Below are 26,334 nucleotides of genomic sequence, written 5' to 3' on the forward strand. Positions count from 1 at the left end.
AACCCGATTTCCTTAGACATCAGAAGTCCTGGAAATGTGGAGTGAATCAGTGTGCTGGTAGCCAGGGCTAATGCTGAGAGAATACACAAAGAGAGACCATGGGAGCAGCAGGGTGGGACCTTACCAGACCACGTGCAGTTTAAGGGGTGAGTCAGTGGACTTTATCAAGAAGCAGAAACCAGGAAGTAGAGAATAGATGCTCAGAGCAGAAAATAAATGCATTGGTTGGCAGTGGCAGGAATCACAAAGGGAAGAAAAACGAGGGGCTAGGTCACCCTAATATTGGCCACCAACACTTGCCCATGTGGTTTTATCAGTCAGGGTGCTGGCAGGAAACACATGGCACCCTCAAAAGAGTGATGGCAGAGAGTTGGATGAAGGAACTCTTTACCAGTGGCAACACAGGGTTAAGGAAACTAAAAAGGGACAATGAAGCACCTGAAGGTTAGCGACTGTGAGAAGCCCTTAGCATCCCTAGGTTTAAAGATGCAAAAGGAGGAGTTGGTTCCTGGAACCCGGTGAGACGTATGGTAAGGACAAAGGGCCACCCAACAGGAGCGGGGGTTTTTGGTAGAAAAGCACAATGACTGGACCGGGCGTGGTGGCTCAGGCCTGTAATTCCAGCCCTTCAGGAGGCCAAGGCAGGTGGATCACTTGAGGCCAGGAGTTCGAGACCAACCTGGCCAACATGGCGAAACCCCGTCCCTACTAAAATTACAAAAAATTAGCTGGGCACAGTGGCAAATGCCTGTAGTCCCAGCTACTCACGAGGCTGAGGCAGAAGAATTGCTTGAACCCGGAGGTGGAGGTTGCAGTGAGCCGAGATCGTGCCACTGTTCTCCATCCTGGGTGACAAAGCGAGACTCCATCTCGAAAAAAGAAAAACACAATGACTTTTTTTTCTTTCTTTAAAAAAGAAAAAAGAAAAACACAATGACTGGCAGCATGTGGCCTTGCAGAGAAGAAGCTGGAAGAATAAATACTTCAGCCTGTCTCTTCTGGTGCCCTTGATCACCTCTCAGTGCCTTCCATTGGCCAAACCCAGCCAGAACCTTGAGAGCAAGAGAGCTTGGTTGATGTAGTGTATTCAAGTCAGCCTCTCAGGTCGCAGAGTCAGGGCAGGAAAAGTGGAGAATAGACTCACAGGGGCACAGGAAAACTGTCCAGAACAGTGGTAGAGGGGTCAAGACAATCCAGAATCCAGTGCTGTGTAGAAAACTCTCAGTTCCTGAAGGCTGAGCTAGGCACCTGCTTGGGGGTTCCCATAGGATTTATTTCCCATGTTTTCACGTGTATACATGTAACACAGAGCATTGCATAAGGATGCTTTCCTTCTGAGTCTTGGTTCCTTTAAATCAAGAGTGTAATGACGTAAAAACGTTAAGCAATTTCCTCCACACTGGCAGTAGGACAGCCTGGAACTAAAACTGCAACAGCCAGGGTCTAGAGCCATGCTCTTTTCACTCTAATACACTGGATGTACAAATGTGTTATCAGTCCCATGATAAAGTATAGAAGCTGCCAGCATCTATGGCCATACCACCCGGGATGCGCCTCGGAAGCTAAGCAGGGTCAGACCTGGCTGGTACTTGGATGGGAGTGTATAAGCCACTGGGTGCTGTGGTGCAGGCTTGCGGTCACAGCTGCTCAGGACGCTGAGATGGGAGGATTGCTTGAGCCCAGGAGTTTGATCAAATCCAGCCTGGGGAACATAGACCCTGTATCTTAAGGGGAAAAAAAAAAAAAAAGCGTAGAAGTCCTTGACCATTAAGTTATGTTGTAGGAAATCACTGGAGCATTTTTAGAATGTGGCGGCATGTGCAAAAAAAAAGAAAAGTACATTATAGGAAGATCCCATTGGTAGAATGCAGATCAGATTGGAGGAGGGGATGTGGGCATTTAAGTTTGTAATTATGATGAGATTTTGCTTGAGGATCTGAATTAGGAGGCTGGTGGTGCACATGTAAAGGGGGAGGCACTGTTATGTGCCAGTTACTGCTGCAGGGGCTAAGGATGTAGCCGAGAACCAAACAGATGCCTGCCCTTCTGGAGCTTATGCCATTTGAAATTGTGAGAGTAGATGAGCTTTCCAAGGGAGAGACCACAGAGAAGCGAAAAGTAAGCCTGAAGCATGCCTGTGAGCAAAGGGGGAAAGGAAGACAAGAGCCAGTGGAGCAGCTTGCAGGGAACCGGGAAGGGCAACCACTATGGGAGTATGTCATGCAAACCAAGCGAGAGAAGATGACTTCAAGAAGGGAACCAAAAACAGGGCCGATGGCTGCAAAGGATGAATGAAGACAAGACCAAGAAGAGGGCCTGGAATTGACACACAGAAGGTCATTTGGAAGCTTGATCAGAGTAACTCAGTGCAGCGGATAGATGCTAAACTGAGAGGTCACGTAGGAACCATTATAACTGGGACTTAACAATAGAAGTGTTATCTAGGGAAGACAGTTGGGCGCCCAACATGCAGGAGTATTTTGATATGGTCATCATTCTGGCCTGCAGATTTATAGTTTTAAAATCCTAATTGCGTAACAGTATTCAGGGTTGAGCAGGTCCTAGGACCTAACTCAAGCCAGTCAACTCATAAGAAATTGATTATAACCCCAAATGTCAAGTTAGTAATTTTCAACTAATATTCTTTTCCAATGGTGGGAATATTTGTGCCCATTGTCCAGGGCACCCTCGTTCCAGTATTAAGCTACTTGGGGAGCTGGATTATTAACCAGAAGACTGTTAGACGGTACAGAAGAGAACAGGAATGGCTAATCCTGAAATGTATTTCATCCAATCCATGGTGGAAGACTCCAGTCATCTCTCTGCATATCCCTGCCTCTTAACCTTGAGGTACACCAGAGCTCAGTTCTTGGACTTGCCTTTTTCTATTTATACTCATGCCCATGGTGAACTCATCATCAGCATCACGGTTGTTAGGTTCTAGCAACTCCCAAATTATGTCTCCAGTCATCGCTCATTTAAGCTCTAGACTCGTGTGCCCAACTGCCTTCTTCATACCCCTAGCTGGATATCTGTACACAGCTCAAATTCCGCATGTTCAACACAGAACTCCAGCTCTGCTCTCTCAAGCCTGCAGCATCCACAGCCTTGCCCTATTAACCGATAGCAACTCCATTATCCCAGTTGCCCAAGTCAAAATCCTTGGCGTCATCTTGACCCTCCCATTTTTCTCATATCCCACATCCAATCTATCCGATAACTCTGTTGACTTCATTCAAATTATCACTAGAACCAGACCACCTTACACCACGTCCACTGCTATCATCCTGGTCTGAACCGCCATCATCTCTTGCTTGGATTCTCACACTGGCCAGTTCCCAAAGAGATGAGGATTTTTTATTTACTATATGTCAGATCACATCACTCCTCTGCTCAAAAGCTTCCCATGGCTCCCCATTTCCAAGGGTGCTCCACCTCTGTGACATCATCTCCTACCACGGTCCCCTGCGCTGACTGCTCCAGCCTTCTGAGCTTCCCTGCATTCCCTAAAACATGCCAAGGGTACTCCTGCCTCAGGCCTTTGCTATGCCCTTTGCCAAAAATACTTTTCCCTCAGGTACCCATCAGGATCACTCCCACTCCGCCACTTCAGGAACACAGCTTAACTCTCAGAGAGGCCTTCTCCCACCCCAGACTCCATGCTGCAGCTCCTCCAAACTTGAACTTCCTCTCCTTGCTCTGTTTTTCTCCATTGTCTCTCATTTTTACACTCTATGATTTACTTATTTTTTGTAGTCTCCAGCATTAGAATGTAAGCTCTATGTGGGCAGGAATTTTTGTTGGTTTCATTCACAGGATTCCCAGCACCTGGGACAGGCCCGAACATAAATGTTTGAATGAATAAATAAACGAATGAACAGATTACTCCTGTCCCATGAGAGTCCTTCAGCAGTTATACCCAAGGGAGTGTCATTTGTTTCTTGATCTTGCTGGACAAGCACCCACACCATGTACCCCCTGTCCAGTGAGTGCTGGGCCATCAACAGATCCAGCCTCACCTACAGATGCTCCGTGGCAGGGTGAGAACAGGAGCAAGAGGAAGGGGTCCACCTCCTGCTATGGTCAGGACACTTGCACACCTTCCTGAGGTTACATGCGTAGGACCGTAAGTGCTTTTATTCAAGCACATATTTCAGATGATTTCTTTGACTACTTCAGCAGCACCCAGAGAAGCCATAACTTCAGAAACATTTGCTGATCGCCCTGGTATGTGACCGGCACGTGATTATTTTCTCAAAGATCTACATCAGTGGAAAGGCAGAGGTAGCAGTAGAGAAGGAGGTAGGAAAGAAAAAATGGGAGGAGGAGCAAGGTCTCAGAACCACGCATAGGACTGTCTGTACTATGGCCCGGAGCCCTTGGATGCAGAAATAGAACACGCCGTGCTTTGAGTCAGCATCTGATAAAATAATCTCAGAATAAGAAAAACTGCTGAGAAATAGTGTTCAGTGCTTTCAAGCTGGCTTTGCCTATACCAGGTACGTACCTGTATGCTGGACCCCTGGGCCAAAAAAAAAAAAACTTCCATTCACGCCAGTGGGTGTGGTCTGAGACTCATTCTGCAGTGTTGACCAATAGCCACACTTACATCATTTATTTTACTGAGTTGAAAAATCCAGGATCTACTATATGTTCTAATCCAATTTTAAGCTTCAGGAAGAGCAAAGAGAAAGGCAAAGTTTCAGGTAACGAGTCCTCCAGTGCACACAGGGGATGATTCTATTTTTACTGTATGTGTTAATATGCAGCTAGTTTGGGGAGAATTTTTTCCACTTTCAATGGACTTTTAATTGGCAAAAGTTTTAAAATCAAAACATGCATCATTCCTCAATCGAAGCATGTCACAAACTGCCCCGTGCCCTGAATATTAAATAAATCTGAATTAACATAAAAATAGAGGCCGGCCATGATGACTTATGCCTGTAATCCCAGCACTTTGGGAGGCCGAGGCGGGCGCATCACGAGGTCAGGAGATCGAGACCATCCTGGCTAACACGGTGAAACCCCATCTCTACTAAAAATACAAAAAATTAGCCGGGCGTGGTGGCGGGCACCTGTAGTCCCAGCTACTCGGAAGGCTGAGGCAGGAGAATGGTGTGAGCCCGGAGACTGATTGCGCCACTGCACTCCAGCCTGGGAGACAGAGCGAGATTCCGTCTCAAAAAATAAAAAATATAAAAAAATACAAATAGAGACAGCAAGGGATGAACAGTTCCTTGCTCCTTCCTGTTCATGAATGCCGAGCCTTGAAGGTGGCACGTGAAGCAGAACTAAACCCTGCTTTTTCACTGGTTTTACCAGGTTGAGAGGAAAAAATAAGGGTTAAAAACAAGGCCTTTGTACCATGCAAAGAGTTCGCTTCAGCACCCCCTGCTCCCAGATACCTCTGATAAGAGTTGTTTCCCTAAACTTCCAGGGCCTTGGCACCTCCACAAGTTTCCAGTCGTCTCCTGGGGGTGGCATGTAATGGAATGTAAATTTACATGTAACATAGTTGAGGGTCCATTCTCTTTCAATCTGTTGAACTAGGTAGACATGGTTAGTTTTCTGCTAGAAAAGGGATGCTTCCTGACAATCTCATGAAAGTTCTTATTAGAAACTGCAGCCCAACGAAGTTAAATGACTTCCCTGAAGGGTTACAGGTGTAGAGGAGCAGAACGGGACTAGAACCCTGGTCCATTTTTTAAGAGATGGGGCTCTCACTTTGTTGTCCAGGCTGGTCTTGAATTCCTGGGCTCAAACGATCCTCCCACCACAGCCTACTGAAGAGCTGGGACTACAGGCATACGATACAGTTCCTCGTTTGGAACTCAAATGAGCACCCAGGAGTGCTGACAATGGACAATTCAACAATCTTGATTTAACAAAAGGGAATATTTATTTTGAGGACGTCATGTGGCTAACTGCGCTCCTGCTCCTAGCACGTGACCCTTACAAGTGGGGATGGAGTTGGCAGGGAGAGGACACACATCAGAAGGATGAAATCCATATGGAGCGGTGAGGTGGGGTCAGGAGGAGCAGATCTGCAGCACCCACGTAGGAGCTGGCCAGGGCAATCTCCAGACAGGGTCAGGGTGAGCAAGGAACCGTGGGGCGTCGCACAGCAACAGGGATTCACCTCTCCTGAGGTCAGGTTTCTAGGGAGGACTAGCAGGGGCAAAATGCAATTGCTCCCTCACCTGCTTTTACTCTCCAGTGCTGAGAAATTAAGAATCAGGTGGCCAGACTCAGTGGCTCACACCTCTAGTCCCAGCACTTTGGGAGGGTGGAGGCAGGGAGATCAAGACCATCCTGGCCAATGTGGTGAGAGCCCGTCTCTATTAAAAATACAAAAATTAGAGGCCGGGCGCGGTGGCTCAAACCTGTAATCCCAGCACTTTGGGAGGCCGAGACAGGCGGATCACGAGGTCAGGAGATCGAGACCATCCTGGCTAACACGGTGAAACCCCGTCTCTACTAAAAAATACAAAAAACTAGCCGGGCGTGGTGGCGGGCGCCTGTAGTCCCAGCTACTCGGGAGGCTGAGGCAGGAGAATGGCGTAAACCTGGGAGGCGGAGCTTGCAGTGAGCTGAGATCCGGCCACTGCACTCCAGCCTGGGCGACAGAGCGAGACTCCGTCTCAAAAAAAAAAAAAAAATACAAAAATTAGGTGGGCGTGGTGGATAGTCCCAGCTACTCAGGAGGCGGAGGTTGCAGTGAGCTGCGATGGCGCCACTGCACTCCAGCCTGGGTGACAGAGAGACTCCATGTCAATTAAAAAAGAGAAAAAAAAGAATCAGGCAAAACCTCATTAACCCTTTGGGACCAGAGAGGGCGAAAGCCCCCAGGTGCCATGTGTCTCCCCTGCCCATGCTTCTGCTTGACCTACTTTGGCAGACCTAGCTGAAAGGTGTAGGCGTGTTTTCTTCCTGTGGAATTCTTTCCTCTGGCCATCTATAATCCACTCTCAAGCAAGGGAACAGGCAGGCGTTTACCTAAGTTGTAATCTTATCTGGAGATGTTCCCAAGTGTGGCCCAGACTTGTCTGTTTTCCAACAAAGGTCTGACTCACTGTTGTACACAATCATCTGTTTTATTTGAAAACATGTCTACACTGCATTGAGCACCAACACAGGTGTGACCAAGAAACCCACAGTCCTGTCCCCGCAGGCACTGGGTCCAGTGTATGACTTGGGATGGACTGTTATTTTTCACAGTGAGGGGGGAAGAAAGGATAGGAAAGAGAAGATGGCCATTATCCCAACTCCTGTTCAGGAATCTGAACAACGAAAGTGAAAGTTATTTAAGCTCATCCAGCTCTTCTCACTCCCCTTCTCTCAAACAGCTGATGTTCAAATATGGAATCTGAGGAAGGGCACAGTGGCTCACACCTATAATCCCAACACTTCGGGGGGCCGAGGTGGGCAGATCACGAGGTCAAGAGATCGAGACCATCCTCGCCAACACGGTGAAACCCCGAACACGGTGAAACCCCGTCTCTACTAAAAATACAAAAATGAGCCGCGTGTGGTGGCGGGCAACTGTAGTCCCAGCTACTTGGGAGGCTGAGGCAGGAGAATTGCTTTTTGATGTCCTGACACATGTACAATTGCCAGGAGGCGGAGGTTGCAGACTACGTTTAAAAAAAAAAAACATATATATATATATGTGGAATCTGAGCCGGTGGGGCCAGCTGGATTTGGGAACACATAGACACACTGTTTAAAATAACATCCACACATTATTGCAAAAAATGGGAGGAATGGGCTGTGCTTCTGACTGATAGTTTACTTTTTCCTGTTTTACGAATGCTTACAAATTTAGTGGATACCAGAATTGCACAACCGCAATCACGATACAGCATCTGCTCAGTATAAAAACTTTGTTTAGAAAAAAAAAAAAATCCAACGGATATATGGGAAGAGAAGTGCCAGGCTGGATGGTGCTGAGACAGAATGACCCTTGGGCTCCTTTATTTCGTTCTTTTCAATAGGACCCCACAGATATTTGTGGTATGTCATGAGGACTGGGGATAGCTTCTATTTTTAAACCAGGTATTTAAGTCCAGCTGCTTTTAAAATTAGGATTGTACAAAATGATTTTTGTTCCCTGTATCTTTCCTCAGAGGCAGAAAGTGAATGTTGTTATAAAACTGGCAGATTTTATTTCTCATATGAGAAGCTCACATAGGATTTCTTTCTGCACGGGGGCCAACGTGGCTCTTAGTTTTAAAAACACTTGAGCCACTAGCACCATGAAGCATCCAGCAGCTTCCTCGGCATCCAGGCTGAGATATCCATATTCCAGAACAAAGCAGCCAATCCGAAGGATATGCATCATTGGGAAGAGAGAAGGCTGCCCCCTTCACCCTGGCTCCCCATCATCTGAGGGAAGTGGAGGGGGCAGGTGGAAGCAAGCTTGGAGTCACCAAGTCATGGCTGGAGAAGGATTTGGGTAAAGCAACTCTAGGGGCTGCCTGGTGGCCTACTCGGGAGATACAAAGTGCCTTTGAGACTACAGACTTCCTGCTTGTGATCTAAAATGGATATCTTTGAAATGATTAATCTGGACCAGCTAAAGGCAGTTGCTCATCACGCGTTATCCAAGTTTAGATTTTCTACTTGATTATTCACACCAGATAAGGCTTTAAAAGATAGAACAAACTAGACCAGAATGTGTGGTACATTTCAGCAGATCAGCAATTGTAAAACGCTGGTGCTATTTACTGACGTGGCACTGGATCCAAGGACTCCGTGGATATAAATATTTCCAGATTCCTCTGCATTTTAACAATAACAAGAATGGTCAGATGGAGACACATGGTTACAGCATCTAACATCAATCCAACGGTCCAGTCTTAGTTACAAATCAGCTTATACAGTTTTGCTCCATTTTCTACGAATTTTGTCTTTCAAATCATCTTTTAGAGAATGTATATTCAAAAACATGTTTGAAAGGCAAATGTTTAGAGGAGCCAAGTCTGGTGAACAGTCTTTCCTTCAGTTACTTTGGCAAGCGGAGAGGTCACCGTGGATTCCGAGTGAGCTGGGCAAGTGCTCCACGGGTCATGTTCTCCCACGAGCTCAGGGACAGGGCGCAGAGTCAGAAACAGTCTTTTTTAAGCATGTTGGCAGCAGGGTGTAACCCTTCAGCTCCTTAGGGCCTGTGAGAATAGAGAAAGGTGACAGTTGTGTCTCTTATTGGCATTGTGACTGGTAACCCCGCAAGCCCTTATTCCTACTGTCCTTTGCTCTAAATCCTCCCAGTTCTGATACCTGGTCATCTCTCGTTCCTGACATTCCTCCTCTATCCCTTCGTCCTCACACAGCAGGGTCAGACTCCCTGGCTTTTCCAAACATGCTGAGTCGACAGCTGTGTTGTCACCTGTATCCCTCAACCCTCCAGGTATGTTACCATTTGTCCTCTCCCCTCCCCTCCATCATATATCATCCCCCCAACACATATAAGAAAAACGTTTCTGGCCAGGTACGGTGGTTCACACCTGTAATCCCAGCACTTTGGGAGGCTGAGGTGAGTGGCTCACGAGGTCAGGAGATCGAGACCATCCTGGCCAACATGGTGAAATCCTGTCTCTTACTAAAAAATACAAAAAATTAGCCGGGTGTGGCGGTGCATGCCTGTAGTCCCAGCTACTTGAGAGGCTGAGGCATGGGAATCGCTTGAGCCCAGGAGGCAGAGGTTGCAGTGAGCCATCTAGCCTGGTGGCAGAGCAAGACTGTCTCCAAAAAAAAAAAGAAAAAAAAAAGAAAGAAGAAAAAGAAAAAGGTTTCCTCTGGCCATGAGTGTAGATATTCTGAATTCTTAAGGAAGTTTAGTAAGGAGAAAAAACTTCTTCCCTTCATCAATAGTCAAAGCTAGGAGTCCATGACCATGTGTGTGGGTACATGCAGGGCAAGAGCAGGAGATCTCAATGAAAAAGACCCCCTCCTTCAGTGGAACTCCTCATCAGAATGGGCTGCTAACTCTGTGACAGGTGGTTTTCTAGAAGCCACCTATCTCTGACGGCTGGAGGCAGGCTGATTAGGCATCAGGTTAAAACTTGGTTTGGGTTTTCTTCCAAGTTCAGTTAGTTGGAAAATTAAGATGAGATCAAACGTGATCAGATCTCCGCAGAAGTGAGCTTACAAGCCATCTCTGGCTCTAACTCTCTTCTTTTGGAAATTTGTAAGGCTTAAGTAGACATTTGTTCTTCTGAGGAAACTTCAGATGTAGCCTTTCTCAAGATTAAGGGGCTTTTTCTCATTTTTAAGAGACAGAGTCTTGCTCTGTCACCCAGGCTGGAGTGCAGTGGCATAATCATAGCTCACTGCAGCCTCCAACTCCTGGGCACAACTGAACCTCCTGCTTCAGCCTCTCAAAGCCCTGGGATTCCAGGTGTGAGCCACTGCACTCAAAGCCCCAAGTAAGGAACTTTGGAACATGACCATTATACCAGAGATTATTTTTTTGAGACAGGGTTTTACTGTGTTGCCCAGGCTGATCTACAGGTGCCCAGCAGCTGAGACTACAGGCATGAGCCACCACACGCAGCTTACATTAGAGATTTCTATTAGTTCAAAGATTTGAGTTCTAGACATGATAGCCTTCATTTACCTATCACATGGGTATAAGTTATCTACTTACGAGTACCTTCCCGACATTTTTCGCATAACCACAACGATGATCCCACCAATGAAGCCAATGGCTAATAAGACCCCAACAATGATTCCAACCAGGGTCACTGTCGCCAAACCATCTGAATGAGAGAGAGAGAAAAAAAAGCATGAGCCCCAGATAAAAAACACATTGGTGATAAAATATGTAATATATAAACAAAGCCACTGCCCTACTGTACATAGCAAATAATGCTCTATGTTGTTTAAGTACAGAGCATTTCTTCCAAAAGCAGAAAATCTGGGCTAGCCTAATCCTATTTTACGAATGGGAAGATTTCTGGGTCTGAGGATCTATCAACGTAACACTCACATTGGCTTAAGTGTTCATTTTTGGGTAGTGTTTACGTATGGCTATTAAGTTAGCCCCTATTTTCATCCTTAGTAACGATAAACTGTGATGTGACACCATTCCCCATATCTGACATTAAGGGAATAGACTCATCTGGGGTTTGCTTATTTTCAAATACAAGGAATTCCCTTTTCTCTCTTAAAAAAGAAAAGCTTGGAATCTGTTCTCGAAGGTTTTCGATTCTGCTCGCATTGACTGCAATCCAGAAAAGAATGCAATTCGTCTCAACAATTAGCTTCAAATAAATTTTTTAAAAACTCCAGTAAGAGTGTTTTGATGCCAAAATCTAGCCTACCTTTCTCAACTGTTGTCTGTGTGTCTCCATCCACTTTCTCTGGAAAGAGAAACATATAATAATGTAGAATTATTAGGGCTTAATAACTATAATTTAACAATTGGCAAAAGGTGAACTTACCCAAGTGGAAAGTAGCAAAACATAAACCAACAGGATGGTTTCTTAAATAAATTGGATCAGGGGATTTTTAAGCAAGCCTCGATGTGACACGTTGTAACTACTATTATCTAATTTATGAACCCTTATTCACACCAATGGGTTCATAGCACTTTTCCATGTATTAATTTTGTCTCATCTAATTTAGAAAGCAGAGTAAAGGTAACTGAGCCACACAAATCTTAAATAAATGGTCAAGAAGTATCAGAGGTTAAGGTAGCAGAAGAATCCAGAGCTGTGGATTCTTAGTCCAATGTCAAGATCACAGAGAAGGGACAGACTGTGAAGAGGTATTACTCATTGTGAGATAATACTCTGGTTTGGGAAGATGTGACCAAGACTGTGATTAGTCTCAATATCTATTTCCTGCTGCTGCTTTGGTAGCAAAATCCAGATTTTTACAAGGGAACAACAGGCCCACCTAAGTTTCATGAGCAAATACACCCTCTGTGTTTGTGCCACTGTTATTTTAGGGTTTCTATCTGCAGTCAAACCTAGTCTAATAGTTACAATGTGAATATTTGTCATTGTGAGTTTCTTTTGAATAATTTTATGTAATAACCTATTTAAAAATAAAAACGTTTCGTTTTTCTTCTTGACCTCTTTATATAACGAGTCCTTTACTCCTCTGGGTGGTGGCTATTGACTAGTTTGCAGATGGAGAAAAAGTCAAGATGCCTTGATTTAAGAAGAAATTGGAGAAGTTAATCATCAATCAGGCCCTGCCCTGAAATCTTAGTTCACAGCTTGCAAAATACCCCAGATATCCAGAAGCTTCCCTAATCAGTGGTAAAACTAGCCAACTATCATGTAAAAGATGCCTACTTTTTCTAATGGTTGGGTTTGAAAAACATCCCTTTTGTACCAAGGCTCTCCTCAGCACAAGGTGCCTCCTTCAAGATGGCCCCAGGGTACAGGTCCCAGAAGCCGGCACTCCCAGCACAAGCTGAGCCCATGGGTGTACAGTACGTAAGAGCTTGTGCTGACTGTGCTACCTCACTACATAGAACACGGCTGGGTTTGAGCTTTCCCAGAACAAAGACGGCATCAAATCAATTCCCCAAATGTCACTGCTAGAAGTCAACTGCCTGCAGAGATAAGTCAATCATTTGCTTGTCATTTGCCTGCCATGTGGCTGCTGACTCCTGGCTCTTCATGTACCATTATCAAAGACACCATTGGTTAAAAATTATATTACTAAAATTTGTGGAAGATTTGTTATTATTAAATTAGAGCTTATTAGTGCCATCTTTCCCATCTCCCTCCCAATGGCACTGACTGTGATCATGAGCATGCATCACACGTGTGCACATCATCGTATTCGGGTGTTTCACAGCAAAACTGAACATCTGCTGCCCTAATAAAATTACTCCTTCAAAACTGCGTGCTAATGACATTTTGGCTCGCTTGTGAAAATGCCTTGGGATAATGATGTATTAAGTAGGAATGTGCCCTAAGTCACAATTTTTTGTGACAGGGAGGGGCAATTTTGTGACGGGGTAGGGCAGGGGACAGGAAGAAACAGTAACATGAGTTCTTTCCCAGGCAACTGAGAATTTTTTTTAAAGGAATAGAAGAGGGGTATGAAGTATGATAGAATATTCAACATGGATGGCACAATTTTCTGCTGCTAATATATAGCTGTCAACCCATATTACAGATGAGCAATTCTCCAAACTTTTGAAATGTTTTCCAATGATCGTTTATATTGATTATGCTTTCTTTGCTTAGCTCTACTTGGCTTTCTCTAGTGTTTGTATGTTAATCATTTCTTTAACAGCTTGGAGTGGGTTTCAGGTTTTATCTCAAAGCCCTTTATAAGGCTTTCCCCCCTCCCCCACACACTGTGGTAAAACACATACAGCATAAAATGTACTAAATTAACCATTTTTAAATGGACAGTTCAGTGGTATTAAGTACATTCATACTGTTGTGCAGTCATCACCACCATCTACCTCCTGAACCCCTTTCATCTGGCAAAACTGGAACTCTACCCACTAAACAGTAGCTCCTCATTCTCCTCTTTCCCCAACCCCTGGCAACCACCACTCTACTTTATGTCTCCATGAATTTGACTATTCAAGGGGTCTCATATAAGTAGAGACATATAGTATTTTTTTTGTACTGGTTTATTTCACTTTGCATAATGTCCTCAAGGTTCCTCCATGTTATATTATGTGTCTGCATTTTCCTTTTCAAGGCTGAATAATACACCATCATATACACCACATTTTGCTTATCTGTCCAACTATCCATGGCCACTTGAGTTGTTTCTATATTTTAGCTACTGTGAATAATGCTTCTGTAAACATGGGGATACAAAAATTAAGCATTTTTTTAACTCCTAAAAAGAACCAGTTTTTAAAACCAGATTGGTGACTGATCCTGGAAATGCCAAAGGGACAACAGAGAAGAGCTTTCTAGGTGTTCTGATTTGCAACTAGTTTGGGAAACCACTGGTTTAGACATGATCTTTCTATGGAAGACCTATCTAGATTAAATGATTCACATAAAATTTCTCAAGTTAGCCAGCACTCACTGAGGTTTTCACAGGATTCATTCATTTTCTCTCCCACCCTTATGCACTATAAAATAAGGCTTTTTTTTTTTTTTGAGACGGAGTCTCGCTCTGTCACCCAGGCTGGTGCAGTGGCACAATCTCAGCTCACTGCAAGCTCTGCCTCCTGGGTTCACGCCATTTTCCTGCCTCAGCCTCCCGAGTAGCTGGGACTACAGGCACCTGCCACCACGCCCGGCTAATTTTTTGTGTTTTTAGTAGAGACAGGGTTTCACCATGTTAGCCAGGATGGTCTCGATCTCCTGACCTTGTAATCCACCCACCTCGGCCTCCCAAAGTGCTGGGATTACAGGCATGAGCCACTGCACCCGGCCAGCAGTTTTTAAAAACCCCAAACAACTGAACTTCTCAAGAAATCTCTAGAAATAGGAAGTGATCTCTTTCTATTTCTTAAATGGACAAACATTTTTCTTCATTCTCATCAGTGATGGTCTAGATAGAATGATAGCAAAGACTCAAAAAACTCCTCCATTTTTCTCCAAGGTGTTCCAGTCACGGGGCTGTAGGTGCCAACTGTGAGCCACAAGTACAACCCAAATCCTGGCAAGACGGGTTGGGAACAGATTCTTGCGCCATGCATACAGACGTGAACTCAATGTAAGGTGGTAAGTATTCTTATAGAATCTACGAAGATCTACAGAGGGTGGCTGAGTGTTGTGCCCTTGGGTGTCAACAGAAAGTTCTTCGCGTCACATTCTATCAGCTTGGGGTCCGCCATGCAACCTCAGTAGTTACTTAACTCACCCTGTGCCGGTGTTATCACTAGTTATTCCAGGTAGAGAGATATCTTCAGCAACGCACGAAACCAAATGTATCAACTCAAATCGAATTCTGAACCTACCATATAAAACTTGGTTCAGAAGTCATTCTTGCAGACCACAATGCCCCCTGTTGATTATTGTATTTGCTGGTGAACTGTGGAATGCACCGATTATGCAGAAGTAGATCAGTCCCCGTGGAGGTGGCTGGTTTTCTTACCTGTGGAGTGACTGGTTGCCACATTTGGGGCTGTGGTACTCGGACTTTGTTCTTGGGCGTGGACTGTGCTTTCCGGGGTTGGCAGATCCTCGATGTGAATGTCTGTTACACTGTTGACACTTGTTGCTACCTATTGTAGGTGTAAATGAGAAAAAACAGGAAATAAAGCCTACTGTCTTAAAATATATAGCCTGCCTTGTAAGATAAAAGGAGTTAAGGTGGCATAAAAATATGGAACGCATGATGGCATGAATTGCAAGTACAAACAAGAATATGAACAGAAACAATTAGGTCTTGAAGAGACAGTTGTACACACATGTTCATAGCAGCATTACTCACAATAGCCAGAAAGTGGTAGCAACCCAAGTGTCTACAATATGGTCTATACATGCAACAGAACATGATTCAGCTTTATTTTTTAATTTTTAATTTTTATTTTTTTTAAGATGTAGTTTCACTCATTGCCCAGGCTGGAGAGCAATGGTACAATCTTGGCTCACCGCAAACTCCACCTCCCAGGTTCAGGCAATTCTCTTGCCTCAGCCTCCTGAGTAGCTGGGATTACAGGCATGCGCCACCACACCCGGCTAATTTTGTATATTTAGTAGAGATGGGGTTTCTCCATGTTGGTCAGGCTGGTCTCGAACTCCTGACCTCAGGTGATCTGCCCACTTCGACCTCCCAAAGTGTTGGGATTACAGGCGTGAGCCACCATGCCCAGCCTATTCAGCTTTAAAAAGGACAAACATTCTGACACATGCCATAGCATGGATGAACCTTGAGGACATTAAGCTAAGTGAGATAAACCACTCACAAAAGACAAGTACTGAATGATTCCACTTACATGAGGTGCCTAGAGGAGTCAAATTCGTAAGATAGAAAGTAGAATAGTGGCTGCCAAGGGCTCAGGGAAGGGAAGAATGAGGAGTTATTCTTTCATGGGTAGAGTTTCAGTTTTACAGGATGAAAAGTTCTGGAGATCGGTTTAATGATGTGAATATACTTAACACTACTGAATTGTACACTTAAAAATGGTTGAGATGATAAATTTCATGCTATTTTTTTAACCACAATATAAAACATACGCTAATGAGCACCTCCTATGGGCCCAGCATGGTTCCAAGCCCCAGGATTACAATGTGAATAATATAAATTCTCTGCTCTCTTGAAGCTGGCATTCTGGGGCGGGGAAGCAGAATATGAACACTTAGTAGGTAAACAAGTACAAAGGTGGTTTGATATGATTTTGAGTGCTTTGAAAGAAATATAAGCTAGCCTTGTCTAGACTAGACTTAGACTAGCCTTTGGAAAACTTATTCTGTAACGGGCCAGATGGGTAAATATTTCAGCTGTACAGGCCACACAGTCTCTGTCCTAACTAATCAACTCCACTCTTACAATAGGAAAGCAGCCAGATAATTCTCAACTGAATGGGCATTGCTGTGTTCCAATAAAACTTCATTTACATACACAGTGGGTGGCCAAATCTGGCGGGTAGTTTGCTGACCTAAGGGCTAGAGGGTGACTTCTGACGCCGGTGGGTGAGACTACTTTAGGCTGTTTGAGACGGCATCAACCTTAAGAATTGTAAGAAGGCCAGGCGCAGTGGCTCACGCCTGTAATCCCAGCACTTTGGGAGGTCGAGGCAGGCGGATCACGAGGTCAGGAGATCGAGACCATCCTGGCTAACACAGTGAAACCCCGTCTCTACTAAAAATACAAAAAATTAGCCGGGCGTGGTGGCGGGCGTCTGTAGTCCCAGCTACTCGGGAGGCTGAGGCAGGAGAATGGCGTGAACCCGGGAGGCAGAGCTTGCAGTGAGCCAAGATTGCGCCACTGCACTCCAGTCTGGGCGACAGAGCGAGACTTCGTCTCAAAAAAAAAAAGAATTGGCCGGGCGCGGTGGCTCAAGCCTGTAATCCCAGCACTTTGGGAGGCCGAGACGGGCGGATCACGAGGTCAGGAGATCGAGACCATCCTGGCTAACACGGTGAAACCCCGTCTCTACTAAAAATACAAAAACTAGCCGGGCGAAGTGGCGGGCGCCTGTAGTCCCAGCTACTCGGGAGGCTGAGGCAAGAGAATGGCGTAAACCCGGGAGGCGGAGCTTGCAGTGAGCTGAGATCCGGCCACTGCACTCCAGCCTGGGCGACAGAGCGAGACTCTGCCTCAAAAAAAAAAAAAAAAAAAAAAAAAAAAGAATTTTAAGAAAAAGTCAGCCATTCTGTAATTTACCCCTCCACCCACTGTAATGACTCTTCCCGCCAAAACTGTCATTCAAGTTAGCCAGTTGGGCTCAGTTTAAATTGTGCTGTCCCCAACTCCAGCCAATGGACATAGTAGTAGGGACAAACTGCATTAAGAATAAAAAAAACCCTTTCCCTCCTTTGTTCAGTGTGCTCTTGTGACAACCAGTCCTGCGAGAAACACCCTTCTACAGAAATAAATTTGCCTTGGTGAAAAGTCTTTTAAGTGTTCGTTTTCTCTGACTCTGAGCTTTACTTCCAACAGATGTGGGGGTGAGATTACTATAGGCTGTTTGAGATGGCATCAGACTTGAGAATTATAAGAAAAAGTCACTCATGGAAAGATCTGGGGAGTGTTCTGGGCAGAGAAAACAAAAGCCTAAGTTGGAACAAGCTTGGTGTGTTCAAAGGTCAGAAAGGCCAAGATGGCAGAAATAGAGAAAGTGAAGGAGATGCTGGTGCACAGGTCAGACAGGCAGGCAGGAACCTCTGTTCTGTTACCAAAGAAATCATAGAGTCCCTCAAAGGTCGAGGATGTGGCTCATTGACCTCCTCAATCCCTCCCAGTGCCTGGCATCTTGTCTTGTCTAATGGCAGGTATGCAACACATATGAGTTAACTAAAATTAATCAGGTTAAGAATGTGTTGGTTGAGAGGCTCAATAGTCTATAATCATGTGGTCTGTGGACTGGTTCTAGTCCTGTTTATTACAAGTCTTAGTGAGAAAAGAAATTGAGACTTACTTAGTTTCTAGTCCTGTTTATTACAAGTCTATAGTGAGAAAAGAAATGGTGACTTATTTATTTATTTATTTATTTATTTATTTATTTTTTGAGGCGGAGTTTCATTCTCGTTACCCAGGCTGGAGTGCAGTGGCGCAATCTCGGCTCACTGCAACCTCCACTTCCTGGGTTCAAGGTATTCTCCAGTCTCAGCCTCCCGAGCAGCTGGGATCACAGGTACATGCCACCATGCCTGGCTAACTTTTTTATTTTTAGTAGAGATGGAGTTTCATCATCTTGGTCAGGCTGGTCTCGAACTGCTGACCTCAGGTGATCCACCTGCCTCAGCCTCCCAAAGTGCTGGGATTACAGGTGTGAGTGACCACGCCCGGCCAAGAAGACATATTTAGAACCCTTTATAGCAATGACATTGCCACAACAACCAAGAAAAGTTTCACTGTATTGAAAATTGGGCTGTAACAGATTGAAAATGTAAAATCCTGGCTCCTTACCAATTTGAGAAGCTTTGGCTTCTACTTTCAAACCACCGGCGATCAGCACACCAGCTACATGGATGAAATTAGGAAGGACAGTAAGTCCTCACTTAACGTTGTTGATAGATTCTTGGAAACTGCGACTTTAGGGAAAACGACATGTAGCAGGTCCTCAAATAATGTTGTTTCTTTATAAGTCATTTTGCTTCAAGTCACAGTTTCCAAGAACCTATCAATAACATTAAGTGAGGACTTATTCTTCTTTGTTGAGCCACATCACTATTCCTTGGAATGGTGGCTCATGCTGATTTTACAGATAGATATATTCATATATAAAGTAAATTAATATACATCATAACCTTGTATGTGATCACATGCCTACAGAAAACACTCCTCTCTTCCCAGGACACTGACCGGAGTTGTCAAGCCAGACTTATAGCGGTCTTCGCTGGTTCCTGGTGTCACCACATCATCTTCGGCACCTGGCATCGCAATGCCGCCTTCCATACCTGTAGTCTCAATGTCATCTTCTGGCTGGCCCGTGCTGGCTGAAGAAGAAAGACTGAGTCAGAGCTTAAGGTGGAAACAGCATAAGCAGACCGAACTTGCCGGCTACATTCGGATTATTTTCTTTTCCATTTCTTTTGGAAATTTTTGTTTTATTTTTGGGTTCCTTTTTCTGGCTTACTGTGGTGCCAGAAACCAAACCATTCTCCTTGCAGCACTTCTGCTACATCAGCACCCTGGTTATCTCCGTTGCAAAGCAAAGGAAAATGAAAACATTAAAAGGTACACCAAGGTGGCCTGGACAGGGGACGTACATCTTTCCTTTTCAATAAGGAACCTGATTCTTCCTGGTGTCATTTCATATGATGAATTAATATATTCATCTAGACCTAAAAACTCTAAATTAAGAGTCAACAGCAAAGATTTCTAAACATACCCCTTTGCAGACTCCATGCAAAAGTGGGGTCTCCATCTTTTTATTGATTTTGTTCTTCTTTTCCCTTTCTTTTCAAATTAATTTTTTTTTTAAGAGACAGGGTCTCCCCTCCGTTGCTGAGGCTGGAGTGCAGTGGCACAATCCTAGTTCACTATAACCTCAAACTCCTGGGCTCAAGCGATCCTCCCGCCTCAGTCTCCAAAGCAGCGGGGACTACAGGTGCTCACCACCACATCCAACTTCCATCTTTTTAAAATCAAACTCTCTCCATTTAATTTTGAGACTGCTGTTCACTTTGACAATTAGAACCATAGGCTCTGACCACAGACCTCATAGATTACATGGAGTTTTACCTCTTACTTTACAGTTGAGATTACTGTAAAGTAAGAGTATTGTAAAGGGAGGGTCAGTAATCTGCTTAGGGATGCCAAGATGCCAATAGAACACTTAGTAACACCAAGAGCCAAACTAGCTGGGTGCAGTGGCTCACGCCTATAATCACAACACTTTGAGAGGCCAAGGTGGGTGGATCATTTGAGGTCAGGAATTTGAGACCAGCCTGGCCACCATGGTGAAACCCTGTCTCTACTAAAAATACAAAAATCAGCCCGATGTGGTGGTGAGCACCTGTAATCCTAGCTACTCAGGAGGCTAAGACAGGAAAATTGCTTGAACCCAGGAAGCAGAGGTTTCAGTGAGCTGAGACTGCATCACTGCACTCCAGCCTGAACTCAATCTCAAAAAAAAAAAAAACACAGCCAAACTAATGAACTGCCCCTGGCCCTGGCTTTTCTGCATTAACATTTGGACAAATGAAGTGTCATGCCAATGAAAAAGGTTTCTGGGCCAGGCGTGGTGGCTCACACCTGTAATCCCAGCACTCTGGGAGGCCAAGGCGGGCGGATCACAAGGTCAAGAGATCAAGACCATCCTGGCTAACATGGTGAAACCCCGTCTCTACTAAAAGTACAAAAATTAGCTGGGCATGGGTGTGGACGCCTATAGTCACAGCTACTTGGGAGGCTGAGGCAGGAGAATCGCTTGAACCTGGGAGGCAGGGGTTGCAGTGAGCCCAGATCACACCACTGCACTCCAGCCTGGCCACAGAGCAGGACTCCGTCTCAAAGGAAAAAAAAAGGTTTCTGGTGGAGCAGGGGATTGGAGTGGACTACCAGGTTGAATTCTACAATGAGAGACAGAGCAGATAACAACAGTATCCTCTTCTTCAACTTCTGTTGCAGTGATCCAAACCACTCATGACTATGCTTAACCATCATCTCTAAAAATTGCTCTTCATGCATTAAAAATGTGACTCGGCCGGGCGCGGTGGCTCAAGCCTGTAATCCCAGCACTTTGGGAGGCCGAGACGGGCGGATCTCAAAAAAAAAAAAAAAAGTGACTCCTTGGCCGTGGGCTTCTTCCCTAGACTCCAGTGGTTCTGGAAATTCCATGACTAAAACACTGTTGCAAAATAAACAAGCATACACATCCCAGGAGCGAGGGGAGGGAGGTGCTTGGAGACTCCTTTGTGTAATTAAAGAGCAGATGTTTGTTTGTCTCTAGGCAGCACTTATATTAGCAATCCATTCCTTGCCTTAAGATACCTTATTCTCCCCACTGCTTAGACAGCCCAGCCAGAGGCACAGCTAATAAATATTTGATTATAGCTTCTTTGATGCCTAGAGGGAGGAAGCCTCTGAAGTAAGTTCACCTGTTCTATGAGCCTGCTCTTTGATTCTAGAGTCCTAATCCAGTAGAGATAGCTTTGGATGAGCTATCTAAAGATTTTAAACATTTTTTTAAAATCTGGGAGTGTACAGCAGGGGGTTTACCAGTTAGCAATAACTGAGTACTTCCGTGCATGCAAATGGTTTGCCTCTCTTTGTGGCCTTTTGCAGGAGTAGGGGTAGAGGTAAGGCTTGGTGATTGGTTCCTACAAAAATGCATGACTTGTAGGGGCCGGGCGCCGTGGCTCAAGCCTGTAATCCCAGCACTTTGGGAGGCCGAGACGGGCGGATCACGAGGTCAGGAGATCGAGACCATCCTGGCTAATACGGTGAAACCCTGTCTCTACTTAAAAATACAAAAAACTAGCCAGGCGACGAGGCGGGCGCCTGTAGTCCCAGCTACTCGGGAGGCTGAGGCAGGAGAATGGCGTAAACCCGGGAGGCGGAGCTTGCAGTGAGCTGAGATCTGGCCACTGCACTCCAGCCCGGGTGGCAGAGCAAGACTCCGTCTCAAACAGAAAAAAGAAAAAAACAAAACAAAAAAAAAACAAAAACAAAATGCATGACTTGTAGTGTAGGCAAACATTTAGTGTATTTATATTGAGCTCAATGGCAAATACCCCTTTGCCAGACAAAGTAGTCCTTGTTACAAAACATATTGAGCTTCCCATTTTATTTACTTCCTCCCCTGGTTTGAATTTAGTTAACAAATCATCAATTTTAAACATGGTTTCTGGAGCTGTCCAGTACAATCACTTACTTATTTGGTGTATCTAACTTAAAACAATCCTTGCTTTAAAAAAATCAAGTGCTCAATGAAGTTAGTTTGAATTCTTTCATAGAAAGCTCAGTTCATTGAAAGCGTAACTTGATAAAAATTCCTTCTTGTTCTTTTCTACTCTTGGCCCGCAGAGTGGAGTACTAAAATCGCTCTGAATGGACAAAAGGTGTTTTATGAATGACAGTCAGGATTAAGATGCATGTCTTTTGTCTCACCGCCCTGGCATTCTTTTTGCTCCATGGGAAAGTTGAACTTTAACAAGAGATCCCCAATTGTCCCTCTTATTATCTTGGCTGAAGACTTCCCTGGGTGAAGAGTTCCTACTAGGCCAGCTGCGGAGTCTCCAGCCAGCATCTGATGTTCTTTTCCCCTTCCTCCTGAAATTCAAATCATGTGCTGATGTCTTCACTTTCCAATCCTCTTTTCCCCAAGACACATATGTGCACAGGCATACATACGCACACACGCACATACAAGGATGCACATATGTGCACACACACAATTGTTTCTACAAGCGTAGAGTGATGAATTTGCCATCATAAATCTGTACCCACAGCCTGGCTTGCAAGTTCAGTTCTGGAGTGGTGTACCCGCATGCTCACATAAACACCCTTTCCTGCCACACCCAGCCTCAGCCGAACATGGCTTAGTGGAAGTTTCCAAATGCGGCAGCAACCGATCCACTTACTTTGAAATTTGTTGTTGTGATTCTTTTAAAAAGTTAGGCTGGGCTGGGTGCGGTGGCTCACGCCTATAATCCCAACACTTTGGGAGGTGGAGATAGGTGGATCATGAGGTCAGGAGTTCAAGACCAGCCTGGCCAAGATGGTGAAACCCATCTCTATTAAAAATACAAAAAGTAGCCGGGCGCAGTGGCAGGCGCCTGTAACCCCAACTACTCGGGAGGCTGAGGCAGGAGAATCACTTGAACTTGGTGGGGGGGGGGGGCGGGGGAGAGGTTGCAGTGAGCCGATATCATGCCACCGCACTCCAGCCTAGGTGGCAAAGTGAGACTCTGTCTCAAAAGAAAAAAAAAAAAAGAAAAGCTAGGCTGAAGTTTCTATTTCCCAGGAAAAGATAATCTGATAAATCATCTGTCTCTTGGGGTTCTTAATTTTGAGAACAAATAAACTTAAGCAATGCTTATTTATATGAAATCACCGACTGTGAATAAGTTTTATCTTTGCATTCATGTCTAATAACTCTTTAGATTGCACAAATTACAGGATGACATTTCTTTTTTTGAGATGGAGTTTCGCTCTTGTCACCCAGGCTGGAGTGCAATGGTACAATTTCGGCTCATTACAGCCTCTACCTCCTGGGTTCAAGTGATTCTCCTGCCTCAGCCTCCCAAGTAGCTGGGATTACAGGTGTACACCACCATGCCCAGCTAATTTTTATATTTTTAGTAGAGATGGCATTTCACCATGTTGGCCAGGCTAGTCTCAAACTCCTGACCTCAGGTGATCCGCCTGCCTCGGCCTCCCAAAGTGGGCATTTCTTTTTCAAACAGAATTTCTTTTCTTTTCTCTCTTCTTTCTCTTTTTTCTTCCCTTCTTCTTCCCGCCTTCCTTCCCTTTCCCTTCCCTTCCTTTCCTTCCTTCCTTTTCTTCTCTCTCTCTTTCCTTTGTATTTATAGAGATGAGGTCTCATTTTATTTATATGTATATATATATATATATATAAAAATATATTTGTATATTTGTATATATATATATTTGTAAAGAAGAAGCCTCAGTACACTGCCCAGGCTGCTCCCGAACTCCTGGTTTAAGCAGCCCTCCCACCTCAGCCTCGCAAAGTGCTGGGATCACAGGCATGAGCCACTGTGCCTGGCCGGCCATTTCTTTAAAAATACTTCAGAGTTGGCTGGGCGCGGTGGCTCACGCCTGTAATCCCAGCACTTTGGGAGGCTGAGGCGGGTGGATTACCTGAGTCAGGAGTTCAAGACCAGCCTGGCCAACATGGTGAAACTCCATCTCTACTAAAAATATAAAAATTAGCCAGGCATGGTGGTGCACACCTGTAATCCCAGCTACACGGGAGGCTGAGGCGGGAGAATCCCTTGAAACTGGGAGGCAGAGGTTGCAGTGAGCCGAGATCGAGCCATTGCACTCCAGCCTGGGAGACCAAAAAAAAAAAAAAAAGTACTTTAGAGTTTAGATGGAACATTCAATCAGGCTGTTATTGTAATTGTATTGTAATAGTCCAAATTCTTAATAACAATCTTTTAAATAAGTGTTTTCAGTCTTCTGTTTTTAGCTATACTTCTTTGATTTGTGGAGCGAGTCGTTTCATCCATTTGTCTTCTTTTGTGACAGTTTTTTCTCTGCATGGCATTTCCTCTTGTAAGCACTCTTCGTATCTTAAGAATTTACTCTTTGGCCTAAATGCTGCTGGCATTTTGTTTTTCCTAGTTGGCATCTACATCTTTCTTTTGCAAATGACCAAGCTGTATCAATAGTCAAACTTCTTAAACTTGTTTTCTCTTTGACGTCACACTCACAAACCCTTCCTCAAGATCACATAAATATTCACCTATATTTTCCTTATGGTATTGTTCTTATGTTTAATATTTCTATTTGTCTTACATTTATTTTGAAGTATTATAATAAAAGAGAAATATAATTTCCCCCCAAAAGATTGGCCAGTCATCCCGATAAATCCTCTTTTCCCCATTGCTTCAAAACCAGCTCTCATTGAGGCAAATCTTCTCTTTCTAATACTATGTCATGGCTGGGTGCAGTGGCTCAGGCCTGTAATCCCAGCACTTTCGTAGGCCAAGGCGGGCAGATCACTTGAGGTCAGGAGTTTGAGACCATCCTGAAGAACATGGCAAAATGCTGTCCCTATTAAAAATACAAAAATTAGCCAGGCATGGTAGCACATGCCTGTAGTCCCAGTTACTCAGGAGGCTGAGGCAGGAGAATCCTTTGAACCCACGAGGCGGAGGTTGCAATGAGCCAAGATCGTGCCACTGCACTCCAGCCTGGGCGACAGAGCGAGACATGGTCTCAAAACAAAGAAACAAACAAATAGTATGTCATAGTTACAGGAGAAACTTCTCAGCACAAGGCCCAGCTTAAGTGGTTAAGTGGCCTGGACACTGCCAACTGTCCCCTCTCCACATGGCCCTCTGTCTGCAGACTCTCCAGAACCTGTTTCTAAATCCGTGCTCTCTTCACTGTAAGCTCCCAATTCCTCCTCACATCAACTGACAGCTGCTGAGTTAAATCAGTGACCAGGGAGAATAAAACTCAGTGTCTAGGGCAAGGAGGAAAAGTAAGTATTCAAACAGGTGCATTTGGGGTCGTTCAAGATCTGGCACTGACGCAGCACTGGAAATTGCACTTAACGTGGAAGATACCTCATTGTCCTAACACCCTCTCACTCACATTTACTACTCACAATGTAGGGTTTACATGGTGTCTCCCAACTGACTTTATTTCACAGCAGCGCTGTGGTGGCTAGGCCCTTAGCCTGCCTTCAGAAAGAATCTTGTTAGGCCAGTTTAGCAAGAATCCCCCCAACCCGGGCATCTCTTAGGAAATTTCCACCCACTGACCCCCTCATTCTGCTTATGGGCTACAAACTCCCCACTTTTCCTTTTACCCAGAAGTGAACCTGAGCTCTCTTCCCTACTGCAATGCCCCTTATTACAGTGGTCTTGACTAAAGTCTTCCTTACAGTTTTAACAAGTGTCAGAATTATTGTTTCTTTAACAAGGTTGGAAGTTAAGTGATGTGGCCAAACGCGATGGCTCAAATAATCCCAGCACTTTGGGAGGCCAAGGCAGGTGGATGACCTAAAGTTAGGAGTTGGAGACCAGCCTGGCCAACATGGTGAAATACGGTATTCTACTAAAATTACAAAAATTAGCTGGGCGTGGTGGCACAGGCCTGTAGTCCCAGCTACTGGGGAGGCTAAGGCAGGAGAATCGCTTGAACTGAGGCGGAGGCTGTAGTGAGCTGAGATCGTGCCATTGCACTCCAGCCTGGGTGACAAGAGCAAAACTCTGTCTCAAAAAAAAAAAAAACAGTTCAGTGATGTGCCAAGTTCACGGGATTCATTAGCGGACACAAAGCCCAATGTTCTGACCGCATCCCTGGACTCACACATACAACTAAAAAGCAGCTGTTGTGCATTTTCGTGATGTGCTCCTCTGGCAGCTTTGGGCTAAAATGCCTGCTCCCTCCCTCCCTGGGTTTTGAGATCCTTCCCCTTCTGCCCATGTGCCATCCTCATTTTCCCAGAAATCAAGTTCCTGGTAGTCAGGAACCATCGCTTCCCCTGGCACCTCACTGCCTCTTATGAAATCCCATCTTGTTAGAATCTTCTAGTCTTATTTAACGACCACAGTCTTGACTTCCTCCAGTGTGTCCCCTTCC

At 44.8% G+C, this 26,334-nt stretch overlaps 1 protein-coding gene across 1 annotated transcript in view; it reads right to left on the reverse strand.

The window, feature by feature from the left end:
* Positions 1 to 7,075: 7,075 nt before the first annotated feature.
* The window catches only part of PDPN (podoplanin), a 37,179-nt gene continuing 17,920 nt past the window's right edge, over positions 7,076 to 26,334 (reverse strand). The window contains 5 exon segments of the mRNA XM_010382916.2: positions 7,076 to 9,164; positions 10,646 to 10,757; positions 11,322 to 11,360; positions 15,034 to 15,163; positions 18,910 to 19,043. Coding sequence (XP_010381218.2) covers positions 9,158 to 9,164; positions 10,646 to 10,757; positions 11,322 to 11,360; positions 15,034 to 15,163; positions 18,910 to 19,043 — 422 coding nt within the window. The 3' untranslated portion in view covers positions 7,076 to 9,157.

The sequence above is a fragment of the Rhinopithecus roxellana genome, chromosome 12, assembly GCF_007565055.1.
Source record: "Rhinopithecus roxellana isolate Shanxi Qingling chromosome 12, ASM756505v1, whole genome shotgun sequence".
NCBI lineage: Eukaryota > Metazoa > Chordata > Mammalia > Primates > Cercopithecidae > Rhinopithecus > Rhinopithecus roxellana.